Source organism: Dipodomys spectabilis, unplaced genomic scaffold (genome assembly GCF_019054845.1).
Source record: "Dipodomys spectabilis isolate Male_0828 unplaced genomic scaffold, ASM1905484v1 ptg000002l, whole genome shotgun sequence".
Taxonomy (NCBI): domain Eukaryota; kingdom Metazoa; phylum Chordata; class Mammalia; order Rodentia; family Heteromyidae; genus Dipodomys; species Dipodomys spectabilis.
In genome coordinates this window covers 53730057-53750155 of record NW_024870679.1, presented here as the reverse complement: position 1 = coordinate 53750155, position 20099 = coordinate 53730057, and the positions used below count along the sequence as shown (strand labels likewise).

At 47.7% G+C, this 20099-nt stretch overlaps 1 protein-coding gene across 2 annotated transcripts; it reads right to left on the bottom strand.

Annotated features, from left to right (window-relative positions):
• Positions 1 to 552: 552 nt before the first annotated feature.
• Positions 553 to 19700, bottom strand: Slc5a9 (solute carrier family 5 member 9). 2 transcript variants are annotated; one of them, XM_042684838.1, is made up of 14 exons: positions 19521 to 19699; positions 17807 to 17878; positions 15928 to 16032; positions 15459 to 15623; positions 14104 to 14209; positions 13222 to 13302; positions 12724 to 12929; positions 12457 to 12592; positions 11342 to 11449; positions 10206 to 10356; positions 8108 to 8276; positions 6452 to 6667; positions 4957 to 5125; positions 553 to 1093 (listed from the first exon to the last, which is right to left on the bottom strand). In XM_042684838.1, exons 1-14 carry the CDS (start codon positions 19680 to 19682, stop codon positions 885 to 887), a joined length of 2055 nt encoding a protein of 684 aa, XP_042540772.1. In that variant the 5' UTR covers positions 19683 to 19699; the 3' UTR covers positions 553 to 884. The 2 variants fall into 2 exon arrangements, with proteins under 2 accessions (XP_042540772.1, XP_042540781.1); XM_042684847.1 differs by lacking the exon at positions 6452 to 6667 and having other exon boundaries at positions 19521 to 19700.
• Positions 19701 to 20099: the final 399 nt, after the last annotated feature.

Here is a 20099-nt window from a genome sequence, read left to right as displayed (position 1 = left end):
GGGAGATGATATTACAGTATAGTGTGAGACCTTGACCCAGTTTAGGGCATCTTTGCTTCATGGAGTCAGCCACTTAAGCCATTAAAGTATATTTGGGTGCACATGGATTTGTGGCAGCAAAGACAGGGGCAAAAGCCTTCGTGAAGTGGCTCCTAGGCTACCAGTGCCTCCCTTGAAGGGCCTTCCACAAGCATAGAAGAGTATCTTGGTTCCTCTTGCTTTCAACAAGTATTTTCTCTCCAACTGGAATCTAAGGTTGAGGCCATGCAAATGTTGTGCATGTTGGGTTGGAGAATAGGAAGAAGTGGAATTTAATTAGTGCCCAGGAGAATCCCTGGTCCAAATGCTCCCTGCTCCAAACACTACCTGCCATCACAAATTCCATCACTCACACCTTGGATACAATGAGTTGCCAATGAAACTTATAGGCCCTCATTGACAATAGATTTCTGGAGTTGATATGCATACAGAGAGAGACAGGAGAATGAGAAGGGAAAAGAGGACAAGGGAAATAGGAGAGCAAAGATACACTTGGAGTTTCACAAAATCTTATTACTTGTTTTTTATTTTAATCTGAAGACACACATACAGAGTAGATTCTTGAGCAGACTCACCAAGACTGTGGAAATAATGTTTCAGAGGTAAGAATGTTGAAAAACCCAATGTGAATGATGTTGTGTGGTGCGAGGCAAACTTAGTGCCCTCTCTGGACCTCCATTTCTCCACGTGTTAGGCATGCTGAGTTAGATGCTCCTCAGGGGATCTGACATTTTTGACCTCGGTAGTTTCCAGGTTAGATAGCAAGGTAAGGAGGAGAGCCTGTCTTGGTAGTTGGTAGGGTTTGGGTTGTGTAATCAGCCTGAGCTGAGGCCAGGTCTATGAAGTTAAGCAAAATAACCCCAAAGAAAGATGTCGACCGCCAGCAAGAGGATGGCATTGATGTTGCAGACACTTCTCCAGAGCGGCTCCTCCTCAATGCTGGTCAGCTTCTTCTCTAGTTCCTCCTTTTCTGCTGAGCTCTGGGTCTGTGGTGGGGTTCCAGAGAGCCCACAGAGCCAGCCCCAGAGATGCCTTCCCCAGGACCTGCATGGGGCTGGGGGACAAAGGCAGAAGGGGAAGGGGAGGGTGAGTTGGGGAGAAAGATAAGAATGGAAAAGGAGTGAGACGGGGAAGATGATGAAAGGGGTGAAGTACACATAAAGATGGAGGGGGGGCGCTTTGTGCAGGACCACAGGCTAGGTGCGCAGCAGAGGACTTCAGGCTGCATTCTGAGGGTGGCCATAGAATCCAAACTAACAACATGGCAGAAGCTTCTTGCTTCAGGCAGACGGTGTGTGAAGGTGGAAGACATGACCATTATCTCAATTCAGAGCACAAGTCAAGAATGAGGACACACAGAGGGATCTTTCTCTCCCTTGGGAAGGGGGAAGCATTTGACTAGATGATCGCCCCTGCTATGGGGCAGGGTCCTGTGCTGGAGGCCAGGAACTGGGCCCTGGGGCCAGCTAGAGCTTCAGATGAGTGTGAGGTCGTATGCAAACAAGGCTCCTCAGAGTGGGCAGAGGGTCTGATCTGAGGGTGAAAGGAGCACAATTCTCAAAAGCAAAGTTTCAAGTAGTAATATAGGAAGTAACTGTTTGCAGTGTTTAAAGTTAGCAGATAGCACAGTAAGTATAAAATTAATATTTTTTTATTCCTTTTTTTTTTGGGTCCGGTTGTGGGGTCTGAACTCTGGGCCTGGGCACTGTCCCTCAGCTCTTCAGCTCAAGGCTAGCACTCTACCACTTGAGCCACAGCGCCACTTCCGGCTTTTTCCTTTTTGCTTATGTGGTGCTGAGGAATCAAACCCAGGGCCTCAGCCATGCAAGGCAAGCGCTCTACCACTGAGCCACCTTCCCAACCCCCCAAAATTAATATTTTTTAAAAAGCCATTCCTGGAGACTGGAAGGACATCCCTGGGACAGAGTGCTTTGTTATCAAATGGCTTGGGAACATGGTGCCTTGGGGACATGGTACCTGGTGAGTTTAGCGTACCAGAGCATCAGAGAGTCCAAGAGTTTTAGTGCCCATGTGACTTGGCTCCCCCATTCTGGAGGACAAAAAATGGCTCAGAAAAAGGAGGAACCAGCTGGGCACTGGTGGTTCATACTTGTAATCCTAGCTACTGAGTAGGCCAAGATTTGAGGATCATGATTCAAAGCTAGCCCTGGCAGAAATGTCTATGAGACTCTTAGGTACAATTGACCACCAAAAAGCCAGAAGTAGAGGCTTGACTCATGTGGTAGCACTCTAGCCTTGAAGGAAAAAGCCAAGTGAAGGTGAAGCTCCTGAGTTCAAGTGCTAAACCTGGCACAAAAAGAATAGGAAGGAAGGAAGGAAGGAAGGAGGAAAAAAAGGGAGAGGCCTGCTTAAAGTCACATACCTGCAGAGCCCACATCGCCTAAGTAGTTATGAAGTGGAATGCAGTAACTCATTATCGTCTAAACATTAGATCTGGAATGTATGTACTTCTCTCAGGTTTACTCTATTTTAACTTTAAAAAACTTTAAACATTCAAATTTCTACTGTGTGACCTACACCTGCCTGCCCCCCCTTTAAGGGGGCTACTTCTTCCCTGTTCCTGATGTTTCTTTCAGCAGGAAGGAGCCTTTGCAGAAGAGCTGGCATCTCTATCCTTCTTGGAAGTGATTGGGATGGGCGGGGATATCTGTCATCTGACAGCTTGTTTAATCAGATGCCCTCTTTACCTCTTTGGTGAGCAGCCATCTATAAGCAGCAGTTTCCTTTCTGCTGCTCCCAGGGCGGCTCTACCCTGGGCATGAAGACCAGCAGGAAGTAGGTTTGTTTGTGTCACTGCATAAGTCTGTCCAGTTCTGGAGTGTAGCCATGGCAGTCCCTCTTTCCTCCTGTTTCTCTCTGGGAGACACTTTCCAGCTTCCTTCTTTCCTTTATCCTCCCTGCCTTGCTGACTGTCTCACCTACACAGAGCTTATGATCCCAGGCTGGTCTTTCCAGGCCATCAGCATTAGAGACCTGGACCCGATCGCTGCATTTTAAGCGGAAGAAGTAATTTTGAGATGCCAGCATCTGCTGCAAGAGCCATACAACTTGAATAGGTTGCCAAATAAGCTTGAACAACTGATAAGAGCCGGGGAGGGGACTTTGGTCTTTGGTACAGTGCTTTCTGGAGTGAGGCCACATGTGTGAGACCATGGAAGTGTAGACAGCTTCTTATCCATAGGCCTTACTGAAGTTCTGAGCCTCACACCTTGATGAAATTCTGGAGGTTATAATGTCATTCACAGGCTAGTGGCTGTCTAGAAGTGTGGTAGCCTGCTCAGGCCTCAAGAACAACATAGGATCCAGCAAGGCTGAACTGAGCGGTAGAAAATCCTGCAAACAATGCTAAGATTCTCTTGTCTATGTTCTTTTTTGTGTGTTGGTCATGGGGCTTGAACTCTGGGTCTGGGAACTGTCCCTCAGCTCTTCAGCTCAAGGTGAGTGCTCTACCACTTGAGCCACCAAGCCACTGCCACTTCCTTGTCTATGTTCTTAATTCAGTGAAGTTATAGAAAGCTGGTCATCCCAGGGCTGGTAGAGAACTTTTATTTTTGAGGCCTAATAGAGCTTTGCCAACCTTGATGCCAAGCACTGGGTACAACTATCCAGGTACACAAATCGTCTCTGAGACAGGAAACAAACTCAAGACTTGAATTTCATTGACTTTTCCAATTCAGAAGGACAAGAGAAATTGACTTGGGTTTTCAAGTTGCAAATGGATACCACCATTTAGACTTATTTCTCCCTGCCCCCCTGGAGAAAGAAACAATTGAGAAATCTCATAATGTCACTTTGTCATTTGAATATCTGCATGTTGGTGTTTAATCTCATGACAGGAAATTATGGCTTCATTATGTATACAGGGGCCCCATTAGGTCCTAAAGTTTAGTTTATGTTCTATGCTAACACATTTAAGAGCCTCCAAGATGCACACTGAACATGACCATCAGCAGCTCAAGGACACCCGCAGAGGAACTGTCATTGCTTTAGAGCAGTGTGTGGAAACATGAGGGACAATCATGCTTCTGTGTGACTGTAGTTAGATTTGTTAAGCCTCTTAGAATAAATGAAGTGGCAGTGGGGACTCAGGGCCTATGTTTCTTTGCTATTTCTGATGTTTCCATGTGGTGGGAACTCAGTAAATGTGATGCTCTTTGATTTTTCTGCGATAGGTTCATTCAATCCAGCCAAGTGACGAAATTTTTCCCATGGATAGGTTTGAGAAGGGGAAGAGGCAAAGAGTTCTTGTTGGGCTCAGCCCCATTGTCGTTTAGAGGTGGTGCTGTTGGTGGGGTCTGATGGTCTGATTAGAATTCTGTCTAATGCACTCTGTCTAATGCTAGGCTCAGTGTGAGGAAGTGTACTTCCTACTTATGCTTTATTAGTTACATGTGTGCATGTATTTGTGTGCGTGCATGCATGCATGTGCATGCAGCACACCACATGTGCACCTATATAATAAGGCTTGAACTCAGGGTCTTGCACTCTTATTGGCTTAAGTCTGTTACTCTACTATTTGAGCCATACCTCCATTTCCGGGTTTTGGCTGGCTAATTGGAGATAAGAGTCTCACAGACTTTTCCATCCAGGCTAGCTTTGAACTACAAGCCTTGGATCTCAGCCCCCAGTATAGTTAGGATTACGGGCATGAGTGCCAGTACCCAGCTTACACTTTACCACTTCTGAAGGCAGTACTTTGGTTCTCATCTGCTTTACTCATCTGTCTTATCAAACAACTCAACGGTCATGTAGAAGTGGAGGGAGGGTGGCTTTCGTTGGGTTTCTGGAGACACCTCTATCCAACATTACCCCAACATGAAACCTTGGGAGGCCTACACTGGGTCTGTCCTCATTGCTCCTCTGTGAACCCTTCTCTCAGGCATGTTCTCAGCTTACCTCCATGCTGCTCTTGGTCCTGACTAGAGCTCTTTTCCTCTCCTCCTGCTTCAGAGCTCACCCTAGATGGTCTTTCTGCCAACTCTGGGGTGTTCTCCTTGCTCACACAGTCCTCTTTCTCCAGCTCAGATGTGGGGTATTTCCGTGTCCACCAGGTCAGGCGAGCAAGCTGGAGGGAGAAGAAATGCTGGCTGGTGTCAGTGTCTCTGGAGAATGTTTGGACATAGAAATAGAGGCTCATTTACAGGAGGCCATCAGAGCTGCAGCAACTGGGGCTTGGGAGTCAGGCATCAGATCATGTACTTATCTGTCTGCCATTTTCTTCTAATATGAACTTTTCCTGAGCACCTATCTCCACCAGATCTGTGCTGGATGCTGGAATAGAGACTTAGGAATTCACAGAATGAGGTTGGATAGAGATATAGCTGCCTCCTCATGAAAGCCTTTGAAGTTTAGGCAGGGGAACTAATATGAAAACAACAACAAAAACAAAGCTTCTTATAGGCCATGGAGAATCACTACAGACTGAAGTGAATTTTTCCAGACTTCTCAGGGTAGATTAAACAGGTCTAGTCTGGAGGCTGTTGGAAAAGTGAAGCAAGAAATACTTAGTGCTTGAGCTAATGGGTAGAAAGGATGTCTTTTTTTTCTTTTTCTTAGCGAATAGATACAGATTCAAGGTGTCATGCATATTAGGCAAGTGCTCAACCACTGAGCTACATCCTCAGTCCAGGAAAGAATCCTTATGGATGCTGATGAGTGACTGAAGGAGCCAGGTGTGGGAGAGGAAGAAGGCTCTGGTTTCTCCCTTGGTGGTGGTGGTGGCCTTCCCAGGGCTGGAGGTGCTTGCTGGTGAGAGAGTTAGTGGACAGGGGTGGGGTGGAGTAGGGAGAGAGAGGCAGAAAAAGAGAAAAATGCACATGCATCTGTAAGTCAGTGTTCAAGGAGTTGGAATTCAATAAGCATGAGGTGTATTTGATCTTCATGTAGTAAATTCTCTCTTTCTTTTCTCATTTATCATTTTAAAAATGTCCCTACTCTTCCAAGGTCCAACTCAGAATGATCTTTTTGGTGCATCTACATTTGGGTCCCACATAGAAACTGCCCACCCTGCTGTGCCTGGTCCCTCCCCCCTTGGACCTGGTCCTCTGCATTTCCTCTTCGTATAATAAGTGTGTATCGACACATGTCTTTGTGGTGGACAGTTACTAGCATGAACCATTCATCTTCTGTAACCCCAGCACAGACATGCAATAGGAACTCGCTGAGTAATTTTTGAGTGAGTTCCTTTTTTCTTTCTTTCTTTTAGTGGTATTGGTGTTTGAACTCAGAATCTGACACATGCTAGACAGGAACTATACTGCCTCACCCTTGAAAGAGTTCCTTTCACCTGGGAAAGCCCAATTAGCTTCCCCTCCCAAGGCCAGTCAGCAGAAAGGATAGCCCAGCAAGGTAAGACCCAGAGGTGGATTCCAGGCATGAGCACACCACTTGCCTTTTCTTCAGGGATGGGTGTTGTAAAGAGGCTGATGGTGACAATGACAATGGCAGTGAGCCCACAGAGGAAGAGGGCGAAGTACAGGTAGTGAAAGTCCTTCAGAATGGCTGGCCTCTTGTCTACCTCCCCACAGGCTGGCGCCGGGTATGAGAACTCCAGGATCATGCGCAGAACTCCAGCTGCCAGACCAAACATGAGGCCCCAGAAAGCTCCCTATAGAGAGAGGGTAGACAGAAGCAGGAGTGATACTCAAGATGGGAAAATCCTAGGAAGCTAAAGGACGCTCTGTCCCTAAATTTCCCTCCCACTGGCTTATGACACTGTTCAGCAAGTCTCTCTTTGGGTGCTCCTCATTAATATAGTCTGTGTCTGACTTAAAAGACAGATAGAGTTGTGCACTGAAAGGGTGTGGGTTTCAGAACTTCACTAGGATTGAAATTCTGGCTCTATATTGAGTGACTACCCAATGCTTCAATCTGGCTAGGTTGGAGTGGTTTTTTTTTTACATGCAATGAAATGGGAAATGGATAAATACAAGCAGTAGGTATTTAACATCTAGATAAAAGAGATACACTTTTGAAATAAGCAAGACATGCTAGGATCCTCTTTCCAGCTTTCTATAGTAGGTCAGAAATCAGAATATAGGCTTTCTCTTCTAAAAAAGAAAAGAAAAGAAAGAAAAGAAGAAATGAGATCTTCCATTTGTTATAGTTCCATTTATTCCTAACCTTTACCTATTCCTGGCATAAATGGATCATATAATTATATTTTAAAAGTGAGATATTGAGCCTGGCTTCAAAACTCTAAAATAAGTAGTAACATTCAGAATTCATCTGGGTCCTGTCATGTGTCGTAATTATCAGCAAGATCAGACCTCTGCAAACAGTAGACACCTCTCTTGGGTGGTACCTCAAAGGAACCACACCACCATGATGTCCTTTGGGATGACCTTGAGCTGTCACATTGTGTGTGTGAAAGCATGTCTACAATACCCCTTAAAGTTCATCCAGCTGATTTAGGCCTGGCTCTTCTTCCTACTCTGGGAAGTAACCCTGGTTCCAGTTCTGATATCTCTGGCTCTCTCCAAGATTTCTGCTAGGTTTTAATGCAGTTACATTAAACCTTGTAAGTTTGCACATCATCACCCCCATTGCCATGGTATGACTTTGCTTATACAGAACAATATAATGTTAGAGGTGGGACAGAGCCTAGAGATCCTCAAAGTGTCCAGAATTTCCACACACCATTCCTTCTGTCCAGCACACTTTCTCCTTCCCATTAATCCTTCAAATCTCAGACCAGATGTCATTTCCTCCAGGAAGTCTTCCCTACTCTCCTTCCTGGATTCCCAAAGCTATGTGCTCTGTACTCTCCCAACAGATGATGGCTTATTTAATCATCTCTCCTCTCTGCTTGCTCATTGATGATGACCTGCATGAACCTTCTTAGCCACCATATCCCCACAGTTGCCATAAAGGGATTGATAAACGTTGGTTAAGAAAAGGATGAATTTAGATCAGATGACAGTAGTTACAGACTGGAAGCTTAGGGAAGCTCTAGGCTTGCCCAAGGTCTCTCAAACCAGATGACCTAAGATCATCGACTCCAGTGCCCCTGCTGTACAGGGAGAGAGGAGGAGAACCAGGCACTCACAGGCTCTGTGACCCTCTTGCAGAAGATGGCCAGCAGGAAGAGGGCGGTGATGGGAGGGGCCAGGTAGCTGGTGACAGCCTGGATGTAGTCGAAGAGCTGCCCACTGTTGGAGCTCTGGATGATGGGGATCCAGAGGATGCTGATGACAACCAGGACCACGATAAACACCCTATGGGGACAGCGCGAAGCACTGTAAGGCTCAATGTGCTAGGTTTGGTGCAGGGTAGAATGAAGGTCATGCAGAAAAACCAGGAAGGAAGAAAAGAGGGTTGCATAGCCACTGGATTAGAAATCTCAGACACTAAGAGGTAGAAATTTCAGGCTGCTAAAAGACCCTAGAAATCAGAATTCCAGAATTAAAATTTTTAAATGCTTATGTTTATGTAATGGATGACTGCAAGGTTGTGCTTCCTAACTATTCTTCAAGGGATAACCAGTACCTTCCATCCATTCACCAGCCAGCCATTGAGTGATCTCTGGACACTGTCTAGGATCTCTTTCCACTTCTGCCTCCCAGCCCTGCTCAAGACAACTCCTTTCTAGGGAATGGTTCTAGCCTTACATTGGCACTGAGTTTAAGCAGTGTCTCCACCTCTTCTCCGGAGTCCCCTTCAACTAGTCCTCACTCAAAACTAAGTCTGCAAGACACTCTTGACGTATGATTTTATAAATGTGCAGAATGAACAAGTTCACGAAAAACTTGTCTTGGATGTGCTGGGTGCTATAACACAGCTATCCAGCAGAGGACGCCACAATCCCACCAATTGATTTAAATAATTGGCATCACCGTCAAGCAGACCGTGTGCAGAAATAAGGGGTCCTTCTTTTGGAAGTTCTTGTCCTCTCCTCTCTATTTTTTCCCCTCCCATTTTCCTTCTCTCAGGCTTACCTAAGTGACAGTCATCTCCCTAATCTCCCCCTTCTTGTTCTACTCATATCCAGTGATGAGCCCTTCCTCTGCCAGAGCACAGGCTACAGAACTTCATGAATGCAGAAGGCACTCAGGTGGAAGGAACACTGAGTACACATCAGGGCGATAAATGAGATACCATTCCATCAAAGAGGGAGAATATGGCCTTCAGGCAAGAGACTAAAGTAAGGGGTGGGCTTAAATTATGAAGTAGAGATTTCAGAAAGGACCCCTTAACCCTTAAATCCTATATAATCTAAAAACCCTGGCCTATGGAGAATAAGAAAAGGTATCTATCACATTGTGCTTTTAAAAGCATAAGATAACGTTCAAATTCTACTTCTTTGTGTTCAAGGCTCTGCATCACTGGGAGAAGGCTTTCTTTAAAACAGATCCCCTGCTATTGTTTCTAATGTATTTATAAGGCACCATGTGATTTTTTTTGTTGCTTTGTATGTCCCTCCCCCATGGTATAATCCCTGTTTTCACTGTATTTGATATTGGTATAATTTGGGGAGGGGAAGGGAAAAAACAAAATGTTTAAATAGGGACACAAGTGGACCCATTGCAACAATGAGATGTACAAGATGCTATGGTGAAAAACAAACTTTACAATTTAGGTGGGGTTAGGGGGTATAGTTGAGGAGTTGGGGGACAGGATCATATGGGGAAAAACAAAGGAGGAGGCAACAATGCTGGATAAAAAAAATGTACTCATTACCTTGCTCATGTAACTGTAACCCCTCTGTATAGTATTTTCACAATAAAAAAACTTATTTTAAAAAAAAAACAACAGATCACCATCATGTTTTCACCTTTCTCTCAGGTGCTGGCAAAATCCTGGGCAAAGGGCACATGACCCATCCTGTGTTCCCACCACAAGGGTGTGGCACATGGGTGGACTAGATAAGTAAAATTCCCCAGCTGATCCAAAAGTCCATTGTAATAAGCTATAAGCTGACATTCTTCTACACATTTTTACCTCATACTGTGTCATTCCCCTATTCATCCATTCTGAGAGGAAGTGGTCTGGAGGTGTGGGTCATAAAGAAAGTCACTTGTAGCATGACCTGATGCTCTGACTGCCAAGCTGGAGCCCACACCTGGCTGCCTTGTGGGAACCCAAGACAGAGGTAAGGGCCCTACAGGGAAGGTTCACTCTGGAGGATGGAAGGATGGCCAACACACCTGCCCACCACCATCAGCTCCTGCTCTGTCGCTGTCTTGCGGAAGCGATGCCAAATGTCGATGGCAAACAGGGTGCTGCTGCTGTTGAAGATGGAGGTGAGGGAGCTCATGAGAGCCGCCATGATCACGGCGATCATCAGGCCCCGTAGACCTAGGGAGACACAAGGCCTGAGTGAACAGCAGTTAGGGTCCTTCTCGGACCATAGAAACCACAGAAGCAGCATACAGAGCCAGAAGTTTGGGATGAGGATAGAATGAAGAAGGCATTGGGGAAATTCCAGGTTCAGTCCAGGTGAGGAAGCTGAAAACTCAGAAAGCTACCTTACCTTGTGGACTTAAGTAACTCCTCTATACTCCCTGAGCCTCAAGTTTCCTCACCTACTCCACATAGTGTGTGCACCTAGGTGATCTTTCTGATCCCTCAAATGCGTTCAGTCATCAGCTCCTTCCAGTGCAATCTCACAAATAGCTTTAAATGCCTTCTTTCCAATTCTAAAGCTACAGGCTTGGTCACGTCACTAATGCCATTTACCATTGTATCTCCTTGCCCTCACCCCAAGGCTTTCCCTCACTAACCTCCGTGTTCTTCCAAAGTGCAAAGCCAATCACCAATGCTCTGGTTTGAACATGCCCACTGCTCTCCATTGCTTGTTTTCCAGCATGGAGATGTTCCACTTTGCTGCTGAGCATGCCCTTGGCTTCTCTCAGCTCACACCGTGTGGTATCCTTTCCCTGAGGATTTGCACACACAACATCTCTCTGCAAAAGTGCTTTTCATGACCCTTTGCTCTGCCCAAGATGTTCCTTGGGACTCAACTCCACTTCTTCTCTTCCTGACAATCCTCAGACTGTGCCTACTTGGAGCTCACTTAGTCCCCATCAGGTTGCTACACGGGTGACTTTCTGCTGTTCTCTACGTGAATCTAAAAGGCTGCATAAACCTGGGATGAGGAACCTGCCTCTTATCCCTGCATCACCAACACAGGACATACAGATGCTTGTGGGAGCGTGACTCTGTGTGGGGGGGGGATACAGAAGTTGTCTTTCTCTTCCCCCTTCCCATCTCTTTGTATTGCAGTCCCTCTTGGGTCAGGGATGAGAGGAGGCAGGCAGGTGAAGTGAAAGGTGGAACTCACCCACAGGCATGAGAGCCATGACCAGCTTGGGGTAAGCAATGTTGGAACATCCCACTCGGGTCCCACAGACTGTTTGGCAGACATCAGGGTCCACACAGCCCACTTCATCTACAAGAAAAGGGAAGGCAGTTGGAGCTGCATGATCCCGTGCCTGCTAAGACTAGGCTGACATTTGCTTTCTGACACTTAGGAAAGTGTTCCCTGGAGAGTCTTGACACAGTTTAGAAGGTCAAGGGGCGAGAGCTCTTGCAAATTTCTTGCTCATGTACCACACTGCAAAGCTTGATGGATTCTCTGGGGTTTTAGGACTTGGATCTTGGTAAAGATAAATATCCTCAGACAAGGTAAAAAAGTCTTAATTTTTTTCCATATAAAGAAGTGATAAAGGAATTTCAAAAGGGTATTCAAATACAACTTGTTTTCTACTTCAATAGTTTTTAAATGTTTGGCCAGCAATGTCTTATTTATATAACTTCCTTTCTTCCTCCCTCCCTCCCTTCCCTTCTTCCCCTCCCTCCCTCCCTTCTTTTTCCTTCCTTCCTTCCTTCCTTCCTTCCTTCCTTCCTTCCTTCCTTCCTTCCTTCCTTCCTTCCTTCCTTCCTTCCTTCCTTCCTATAGAACTGGGGTTTTGCACTCAGGGCCTTATGGTTGGCAGGCAAGCACTCTACCACTTGAGCCATACCTTGAGCTTTTCTTTATGCTTTAATTTTTCAGGTAGGCCTTGGGACTATTTTCCTGGGCTGATCTAGACTTCCTGAGTAGCTGGGATTATAGACATGGCCCATCATATCTAGATTGTTTTCTGGGAGAGGGTCTTAATATCTTTTTGCCTGGGATGACCTCAAACTACACTCCTCCCTATTTTCACCTACCAAGTAACTTGGATAACAACACCAGATCAGATAGTATTTTGAGATCTTTCATCATCATTTTGTCTGGTCTGACCTGGAACTGCAATCCTTCCATCTCCACAGACATGTCCAGCTGTTCTTATGTGATCTTAAGGTAAAGGCTTGCTGGCCCCTGTTCTGATCATCTTGCCTCCTAAACACCTTCTCTGGAAACCCTTCACAAGGCCTGCATCCCTGTACCCAAAGAGTAAGACCATACTTTACCTGGGTACAAGGCCCTGCTGATCATGCCAGGCATGACTATGAAGAACATGGGGAGGATCTTCAGGTAGCCCCCCAGCACTGAGCCTCCCTTTGCATGCGACAGATTCTTGGCAGAGAGAGACCTCTGCACAATGACCTGAAATGGTAGTGGTGGAGGTGGCTGCTCAGTTGAGATAGGATCACGATAAATTAAGTCCAGATTTCGGCGTATCCAGACAACCACTCCACTTTCTGGTGTGCCGGGACAAGCCTACCTAGGAGCATTACCTGGTCTGTACACCAACACCAAGTGGCCAGCACTGTCAAGCCAAAAATGAGACCAGGCCAAGGAATATCCCCATTCACAGGGTCTCGGAGCATGTGGAAGGCATCAGGCCTGGGGAGGTGACACGTGGTGTTGGGGACTGTGGCATTAGGGATGGCCTGGTTGTATTGCTGCTGTAAGCCATGGTACCAGCCCACTTCCTGAAAGCCTGTGGGAAAGACACAGTGAGAGAAAACCCCCTGAGCTTGTGTTACCTGCCCCAAGTCCCATGAGGGCTCTGTGGGGAACTGACGTGAAGACCAGGTATGAGGAAGGGCGAGGGAGCTTAAGCTTAAGACCCAGGGTTAGGAGTAGAGAAATCTCTACTTCTTGGAATCCTGGCCAGAGAAGGGACATGGCTCTGTGCTCTAGAAAGTTCCAGGCATGCCATGAAGGTGGTGAAGACAGATCAGAGAGTAATTTAGGGGTGAGGCTGAGATAAACTTAGATCTCTTTCTTACCCAGAAACATGAGGACCAGGGCTCCACCCACCATGATCACTGTCTGCAGAGTGTCTGTGTAGATCACTGCCGTGAGGCCTCCTGAAGACTCAAGGAGAAGACACACCGGTCAGCATCAATGAGGGGTCCTTTCTAGCAGCCTGCCTTGTATTTGGCCATTCTGGGGAGATCAGAGAAGACACCGAGCCCTCTTAGTAGTGGTCTGTGTCACTGGCCTTATCATACTCTAGCTCACTCTGGGCAAGTAGATGCTGACACCATCTGGTTTGTTCAGATGTAGTGTTCTGTTCCTAGAGCTTCTGCCCCAGAGCCATGGTGTCAAAGCTTGTTGCTAGTGATAGCTCGAGTCTACTCTGTGCTGTGAGCTCCACCAGGAATGTTCTCTTCGGTTCCCTTCCCAGACCTAGCTAATCACTCCCATCTTTCAAATCCAACATAGCCGTAAGCAAGTCTGTCCTGGGCTATTTTCCCAGGTTCTCAGCTTTGTGTGAGCTCCTTTGAGTATTGGCCAGTGTGGTGCATGGTCGTTCTAATCCTAAGAACAGTTCCCTGACCTCTCCCCTGCCATTCTCCCTGGTGTGGCTGGTCTTTGGTCACACCTCCTAGCATCTCTCTATCCTTGCCTATGCCTGCCTCTGTTCCCCCATTTCTCCGTTCCAACCTCCTCTTCTCTCCCACTGTGTCTTTTGATTTGCTCCTTTGTGTTTTTCTATTTTTGCACCTCTCTCTTTCAGTCCCTCCTTCTTTCTCAGGATCTGTGTCTCTATGTCCCTTTTTCTGCTTCTGTCCCTCAGTCTTTCCCTCAATGTCTATTCCAGTCAGTAGTTCTCTTTCTGTTTCTCTCTGACTCTCCATCCCAAAGCAATCTTCTGTCTGCCTTACCTGTGATGGTATAGACGGCTGTCACTAGCAGCAGGATGACTGTGGAGAGATAGAGGTTCCATCCCAAGGCCATTTGGATGAAGAGGGCTCCAGAGAAGATGTCAGTCTGCAAAGAGCCAGGACCCATACATCCAGGCCACCCCAGGTCCTCAGCATGGCTGCTGTAGGTGCCTCACTTACCTGCTTGACAAACCAGGTGCCCTCAGCCTTCATCACACAAAGACTAGGAGCCTGAAGTACCCTACTGAGGAGTGCTAAAGGGCCACTAATACTTTAATGCATATTTAAAGAATATTCTGAAGCTAAGAAAACCAGTCCCCATAGGCTGTCCACGAAGGCATGATGAGAAATAAAGTTGAAGACTGAGGAGGTGAAGGTAACGCTAGGGTGGAGAAGCAGAAAGTTGGGAGTTCAGAGTAGGAACTCAGCAAGTCGTTTCCTGTCACACACAGGCTCAGCCAGCCACTCCCTGAGCCCACAGCTGACCCAGTATGGCAGAGGACTTAGAGGGCTTCAGAGTGAAGCCCTTCCCCAATCTGAAATCACATTAGCAGTAACACTACCATTCTAAACAATTAAGGAACAGCTGCTGAAAAAGAATCAATAAAAATATAAGGGAATGAAGAAACTCGGGACCAAGAGTACTTAGAACAGAGGGACGTTGTTCACTTAAATGCCTAGCACTAATTTTTGACTTCCCCATTGCATGCATTGAAAGCAGGTAGATCTGGGCCTCCTTTCTTCTATCCTTCTTTTATTTCTCTCCCTCCATTCATCTTTCTTCTTCCTTCCTTCCTTCCTTCCTTCCTTCCTTCTTCCCTTCCTTCTTTCTTCCCTTCCTTCCTTCCTTCTTCCCTTCCTTCCTTCCTTCCTTCCTTCTCTCCTTCCTTCCTTCTCCTCTTCCTTCCTTCTTTCCTTCCTTCCTTCCTTCCTTCCTTCCTTCCTTCCTTCCTTCCTTCCTTCCTTCCTTCCCTCCCTCCTTCCTTCCTTCTCCTCTTCCTTCCTTCCTTCCTTCTTTCCTTTCTTCTTTCCTTCCCTCCCTCCCTCCCTCCCTCCCTCCCTCCTTCCTTCCTTCCTTCTTCTCTTCCTTCCTTCCTTCTTCCCTTCCTTCCTTTCTTCTTCCCTTCCCTGCCTTCCTTCCTTCTCTCCTTCCTTCCTTCTCCTCTTCCTTCCTTCCTTCCTTCCTTCCTTCCTTCTTCCTTCCCTCCCTCCTTCCCTCCCTCCCTCCTTCCTTCCTTCCTTCCTTCCTTCCTTCCTTGCTTCTTTCCCACTTTCTTCTATCCAATCTGTGATTGTCAGCTTCCTCTCAGTATTAAGCCTTTGATATGCTAGCCACCTTGGAGTGTGGTACTTACCGATATCTTGGTGAAGATGTAGAGGATGAGAGACAGGACAGACATGTACACCTGTATCCTCTGGCCTCCAAATCGCTTCTTTAGGTACTGCGGCATTGTGACCACGCCAGCTGCGATGTACACTGGAACAAAGATCCAGCCTAGGGCCAAGAGCAGACAGGATGCCTGGAAGAGCAGGGAGAAGAAGGCATCCAGATTGTTGTAGATGGCAATGGAGGAGTAACCTCTTACTGTGGAATAGCCCTGAGCAGCGAGGTAGAGAACCTGGAACCTGATCCCTGGCCTACTCGCTGACTTCAGGTGAGTCTGGCTCCTCTAGGCCTTGTTTTCCTCATTTCTTAAATAGGTTCTCTATTCACCATGCAGCCAGCCTCCCAAGAACTGCTAAAGTTTCTCTCAACACTGAGGCCAGGGAAGGGGCTGGGTTCAGGTCCTTCTTATCCAGGGGCAGCTAGGTCTGTTTTCTTACATTCCACTCGAAGCCTCCTACAGCCAGGCCTCCGGCAGCCCCTGTCCCCGCCAGACCGATGAACAAGCCGCTGCCCACATTACTGGACATCAGAGATGCTCCAATCTGCAAGGCACAGTGGGGGTCATAGGTCAGGGGCCAGAGTTAATGTGAATCAATCTGGAAATCAGGACCACAAGCAGTGAGGAGGAAGCAGGGGACTGACATTTATTGGGCATTGTATGAGACTTTCCATATGCTAGATATACTTAATATCCATCCGAATCTGAGGAAGGGGTGGTAATCTTCCCAAATTACACCAGTCCTTGTGCAGATCCTAATGGCAACCTTAGGGACCCCTGGCCCCATTACACATGCATTCATAGCCACATGCATGCAAGTACTTACATGCACCTGTTCATATATGCACTCACACCCACGCACACTCATGCACGCACACCACCTGGAACATATACACGCACCTACATGCCCTCACTCCCTCCTTCACTCCCACACCCTCAGGCAGAGCTGGAAGAAGCACTCACCAAAGCTGAGAGCTTGAGGCTCGCTTCCCCTTGGGGCAGTGAGACATGCCCACCCCACCCACCAGCCCATGGCTTCTTGTTCCCAACTCTTCCCAGGACTTCTGGGTCTCAGCTAGGTACCATGAACAAAGTCAGAGGAAAATCCTGGGAGAAGGACCCCTCTGGTCTCTCTTGAGCAGGAGTGGCTTCCTCTGACCTGTTTCCCAAACATATACTCCCTTCAGGGCACAGTCCCGGGACTGGATGACACCTAGACACACAACCCCAGCACTGCTCCACTGAGCTTCCTGCACCAGTGCTGCTTCTGAGTGTGGCCTTAGATTGGCCCACGTTTTTGATGTATGTGGCCCAGCTCACAGCCTGGCCTACCTAAAGGTAGGCAATGCATCCATGCTTCTCCACAGGTGTCTGTACTGGGTTTGGGGGCGTTTACCTAGGCCCCTTTCTTCTGAACCCTCTTCCTGCTTACCAGCCTGTAGTTTCCTCAAACCTTCCATGGGACCCAGAGTTCTGTCCTCTCTGAGTGGAATGGGCCGTCAGCCTGACTCGTGGGCATTCTCTTGAACTGGACAGAGGAGTCTGCTTCCTCTTGGGCTTCTCTACTCATCTTGACTTATTTCCAGAGCCATGATTGTGATACACTGGCTGAGCAGAGCCATGATGTGTGAGCAGGAGTGTGTAGTTGCAGTGTGAGTACGTGAGCATGTGAGTGTGGGAGAATGTGATCTGGGTGGGACTGGATTGTGAGCGAACTTGCACATGTGAATGGATGTGTGAGAGAGAGCACAGGTTTGAGAGACTTGTGAGAATGTGTGTGCTGTGTGACCGTGTGGGTGTGTAATTGTGAGACTGTGCAAGTATGAGTGTGTGGTTGTATGAGCATGAGCATGTGAGTGTGAGGGGCTGCATGTGAGCATATGAGTGTGTGGTTGTAGAATCTGAGTGCTTGCGTGTGAATGTGGTTGCATGTGAGGGTGTGAGTGTGGCATGTATATATCCAGCTCAGAGGCTTCTTCCAAGCTCTCCCAAGTTCCCCAGCTCAACTTGGGCCAATGTTGTTCTATCTCCCAGCTTACTCTGAGCTTCTCTAGAACAAGGACATTCCAGACCCATATCTGCAGGTCCAGTGCCTGGCATTGGACCCCCCTACCACTACCTTGGAGGTGCCCAGGGGAGGCCTGAGTGTGAGCAAGGACACTGGGGTTCCTGGGTGACTGCGGCTGGAGAGGAGTCCAGCATTGGGAGCCCCAATGGGAGATGTCCTTAGCCAAGGCAAGAGAGAATAAGAAGAGGGGTGGTTAGGGAGCGGGATCTGAGAGTCCCCACCCCAGAAGAGGAAAGGAAGGTCAACTCACTGGCCACCAGCTCATCGACCTCCCTGCCAGGAAATAGCCACCAACAGTCCCTCTGCTTGCACGGATGGACGACTGGAAAGGAAATGGTGAGAGGTCAGGACTTCTTGTGGTTCTCTCTAGCTTTTGCTAGAGATTCCTTGCCTATTGGTACAGACACTGTGGGGACTCAGAAGACGGAGACTGGCATGGAACAGGGCTGGCAGCTTCACCCTTTTTAAGTTGTGAGCTTTTGGAAAGTCACTTTGTCTCTGTGAGCCTTGATACCCATCTCCCAGGGCTGGTGTGATCAAGGATGATGAAAAAAAATAAAAGGAGATAAACCATGTCAAAAGTCTTCACAAATGGCAAAGTGCCATTTAAGTGTTTCTGATGGTAATTACTGTCCCCTTTAAGTTCACCCCCTGCCCTATATGTTTGCTCTTAGGAACTGGTTTGGAATCTCAATCTAAGGGTACAATGACAGGCTCTCCCTGGGCTGGCCCCTCTCCTCCTCCTAGCCAGGTTTCTGTGATGGAAGCATTGGTTGTTCTGACTGCACAGCTCTAGGCTTCCTTTAGCTGGATGGGAGTAAGAGCCCAGGACTGAGCCCCACCCAGAGGAATGAAGAAGAGTGAGGAACCCAAGAGCTTTCTCTGCATGGGGTGAGGGCTGGTGCTGAGTAGTGAGAATGAATTGGAAGCAGTTACAGTACTCTGATAACTGGAAGGCAAAGGTCTCCGATTAGGTCTGGGATAGGAGAGATCCTAGAAGGAGAAGCGGAGGAAAGGAAAGTCATTAGTCACTAGGGAGTGACTAGCATGTGTGGAGCTTTTGCTTGAACTCCCCTGTGTCACCTACAATCCTCTTGGAGGACATACAAACAGCACAAATTATTTCACGGATGAGAAAGTTTTTGCCCCGGAGCTCCTCACGTTGGCTGCCTCCCAGAAGCTGCTGAGTACTAGTCTGCTCAGGAGATGTCACCTCTCCTTGCAGAGAAGGGAACGGGAGCCCACAGGCTCCTGACCTAGGCACAACTCGGGAAGAAATCAGCCAGGGCTGGGCTCCAGGCTGCCTCCCAGCAGCCTGAAAGTGCTTGCCTCTGCTGATGGTCTACTGATGGCAGAAGCGGTTTATTGCCCATCACCTGCATGCCAGGCACCGTGCCAAGTGTTGATATGTCCTGTCCAGAGTGATCACAACTTTCTGCAGTGTCAACCTTACTTTCTCTGCCCACAGGAGAAAACTAAGAGACTTCAGCATCCTCAGGCCCATGTGGTTCTGACTGCTGGGGTGGAGAGCTGGGCTCAGGCGCTCCTGACCTCAAAGTCTGTCACCAGCCGACAACACTACAGCTCATGGAGTAATAAGGAGCAGAGGGCCCCTGGGACTTGCCTGATGGCCTTCCTCGAGAACACGTGAGCCATAGCAACTTGGCCAAGACACTAAAAGGACTATGGGATATCCTCCCAGTTAGGATCTTGAGATAGAGATATGGGCTTGAAAGTGAGGCTCAGGGGTTTGGAATGGTCGAGGCCCCAAGTGGTAGGTGTAGATACAGGTGGTGAGGAGTCAAGGCTCACTGTGTGGTTTCCAGCAAACATCTCTGGGCCTCATTCTGCCCTTCTTCCCTGTGCTTCTGCAATTTGCTTCCTTCTGCCCTCTTCCATGTCCTATTTCAAGGTAAAAGTTGGCTTCTGCCTCCCTAGAAGGCCCAGGCTCAGGTCTCACTTACCCAAATCCCCACAACAATGACGAAGACAAAGTAGATGACCACCACCACGATATCGTAGGCATGTAGACTCGCATCAGAGCCCGATACTGAGCGCAGCATTGTCCCAGGTCTGACTCCTTTCCCTGGGGCTTCAGGATCCATGGCTGCCATCTCCTTTCTCATCTGTGTCAGTTCTTGGCAGGCTGGACTTTGAGGTGGTTTCCTTTAATGATTAAACAGCCCTACACACCATTAGCCTTTGAGAAAGCTGGCATGTAAGATCTCTGCCATTTTTTCCTTAAATAACAATAGTACCCTATCCCCCAAGACTCCCTCTCTTTCCCTGCTGGCAATACACATGCATGCACACACACATGTAAATACCTATCTCCATGCATGAAGACACACCTTCCCTATCTTCAGAAGAGCAGGAAGAGGAAAGGAGCAGAATTCTAGCAACTCAGAGTGGGGAGGACTTTAGGAATTAAGGGGCTCAGTTTCCTCCCATGTGCAGGGGAAACTGAGGCCCAGAAAAATACAGGTGGATCTGGGACTGGAAACCAAGTTTCTTAGTCAATATGATTTTCCTTCACCCAGTGG

Bases quoted from the DNA above. Each gene is read 5' to 3' on its own strand.
- Slc5a9 (XM_042684838.1), bottom strand. From the start codon at position 19,682: ATGAGAAAGGAGATGGCAGCCATGGATCCTGAAGCCCCAGGGAAAGGA. The intron at 16,033-17,806 runs GTGAGTTGACCT...TGTGCCTTGCAG, and splicing joins GGTCGATGAGCTGGTGGCCA to ATTGGAGCATCTCTGATGTC. The intron at 10,357-11,341 runs GTGAGTTCCACC...GTGTCTCCCTAG, and splicing joins CATGGCTCTCATGCCTGTGG to GTCTACGGGGCCTGATGATC.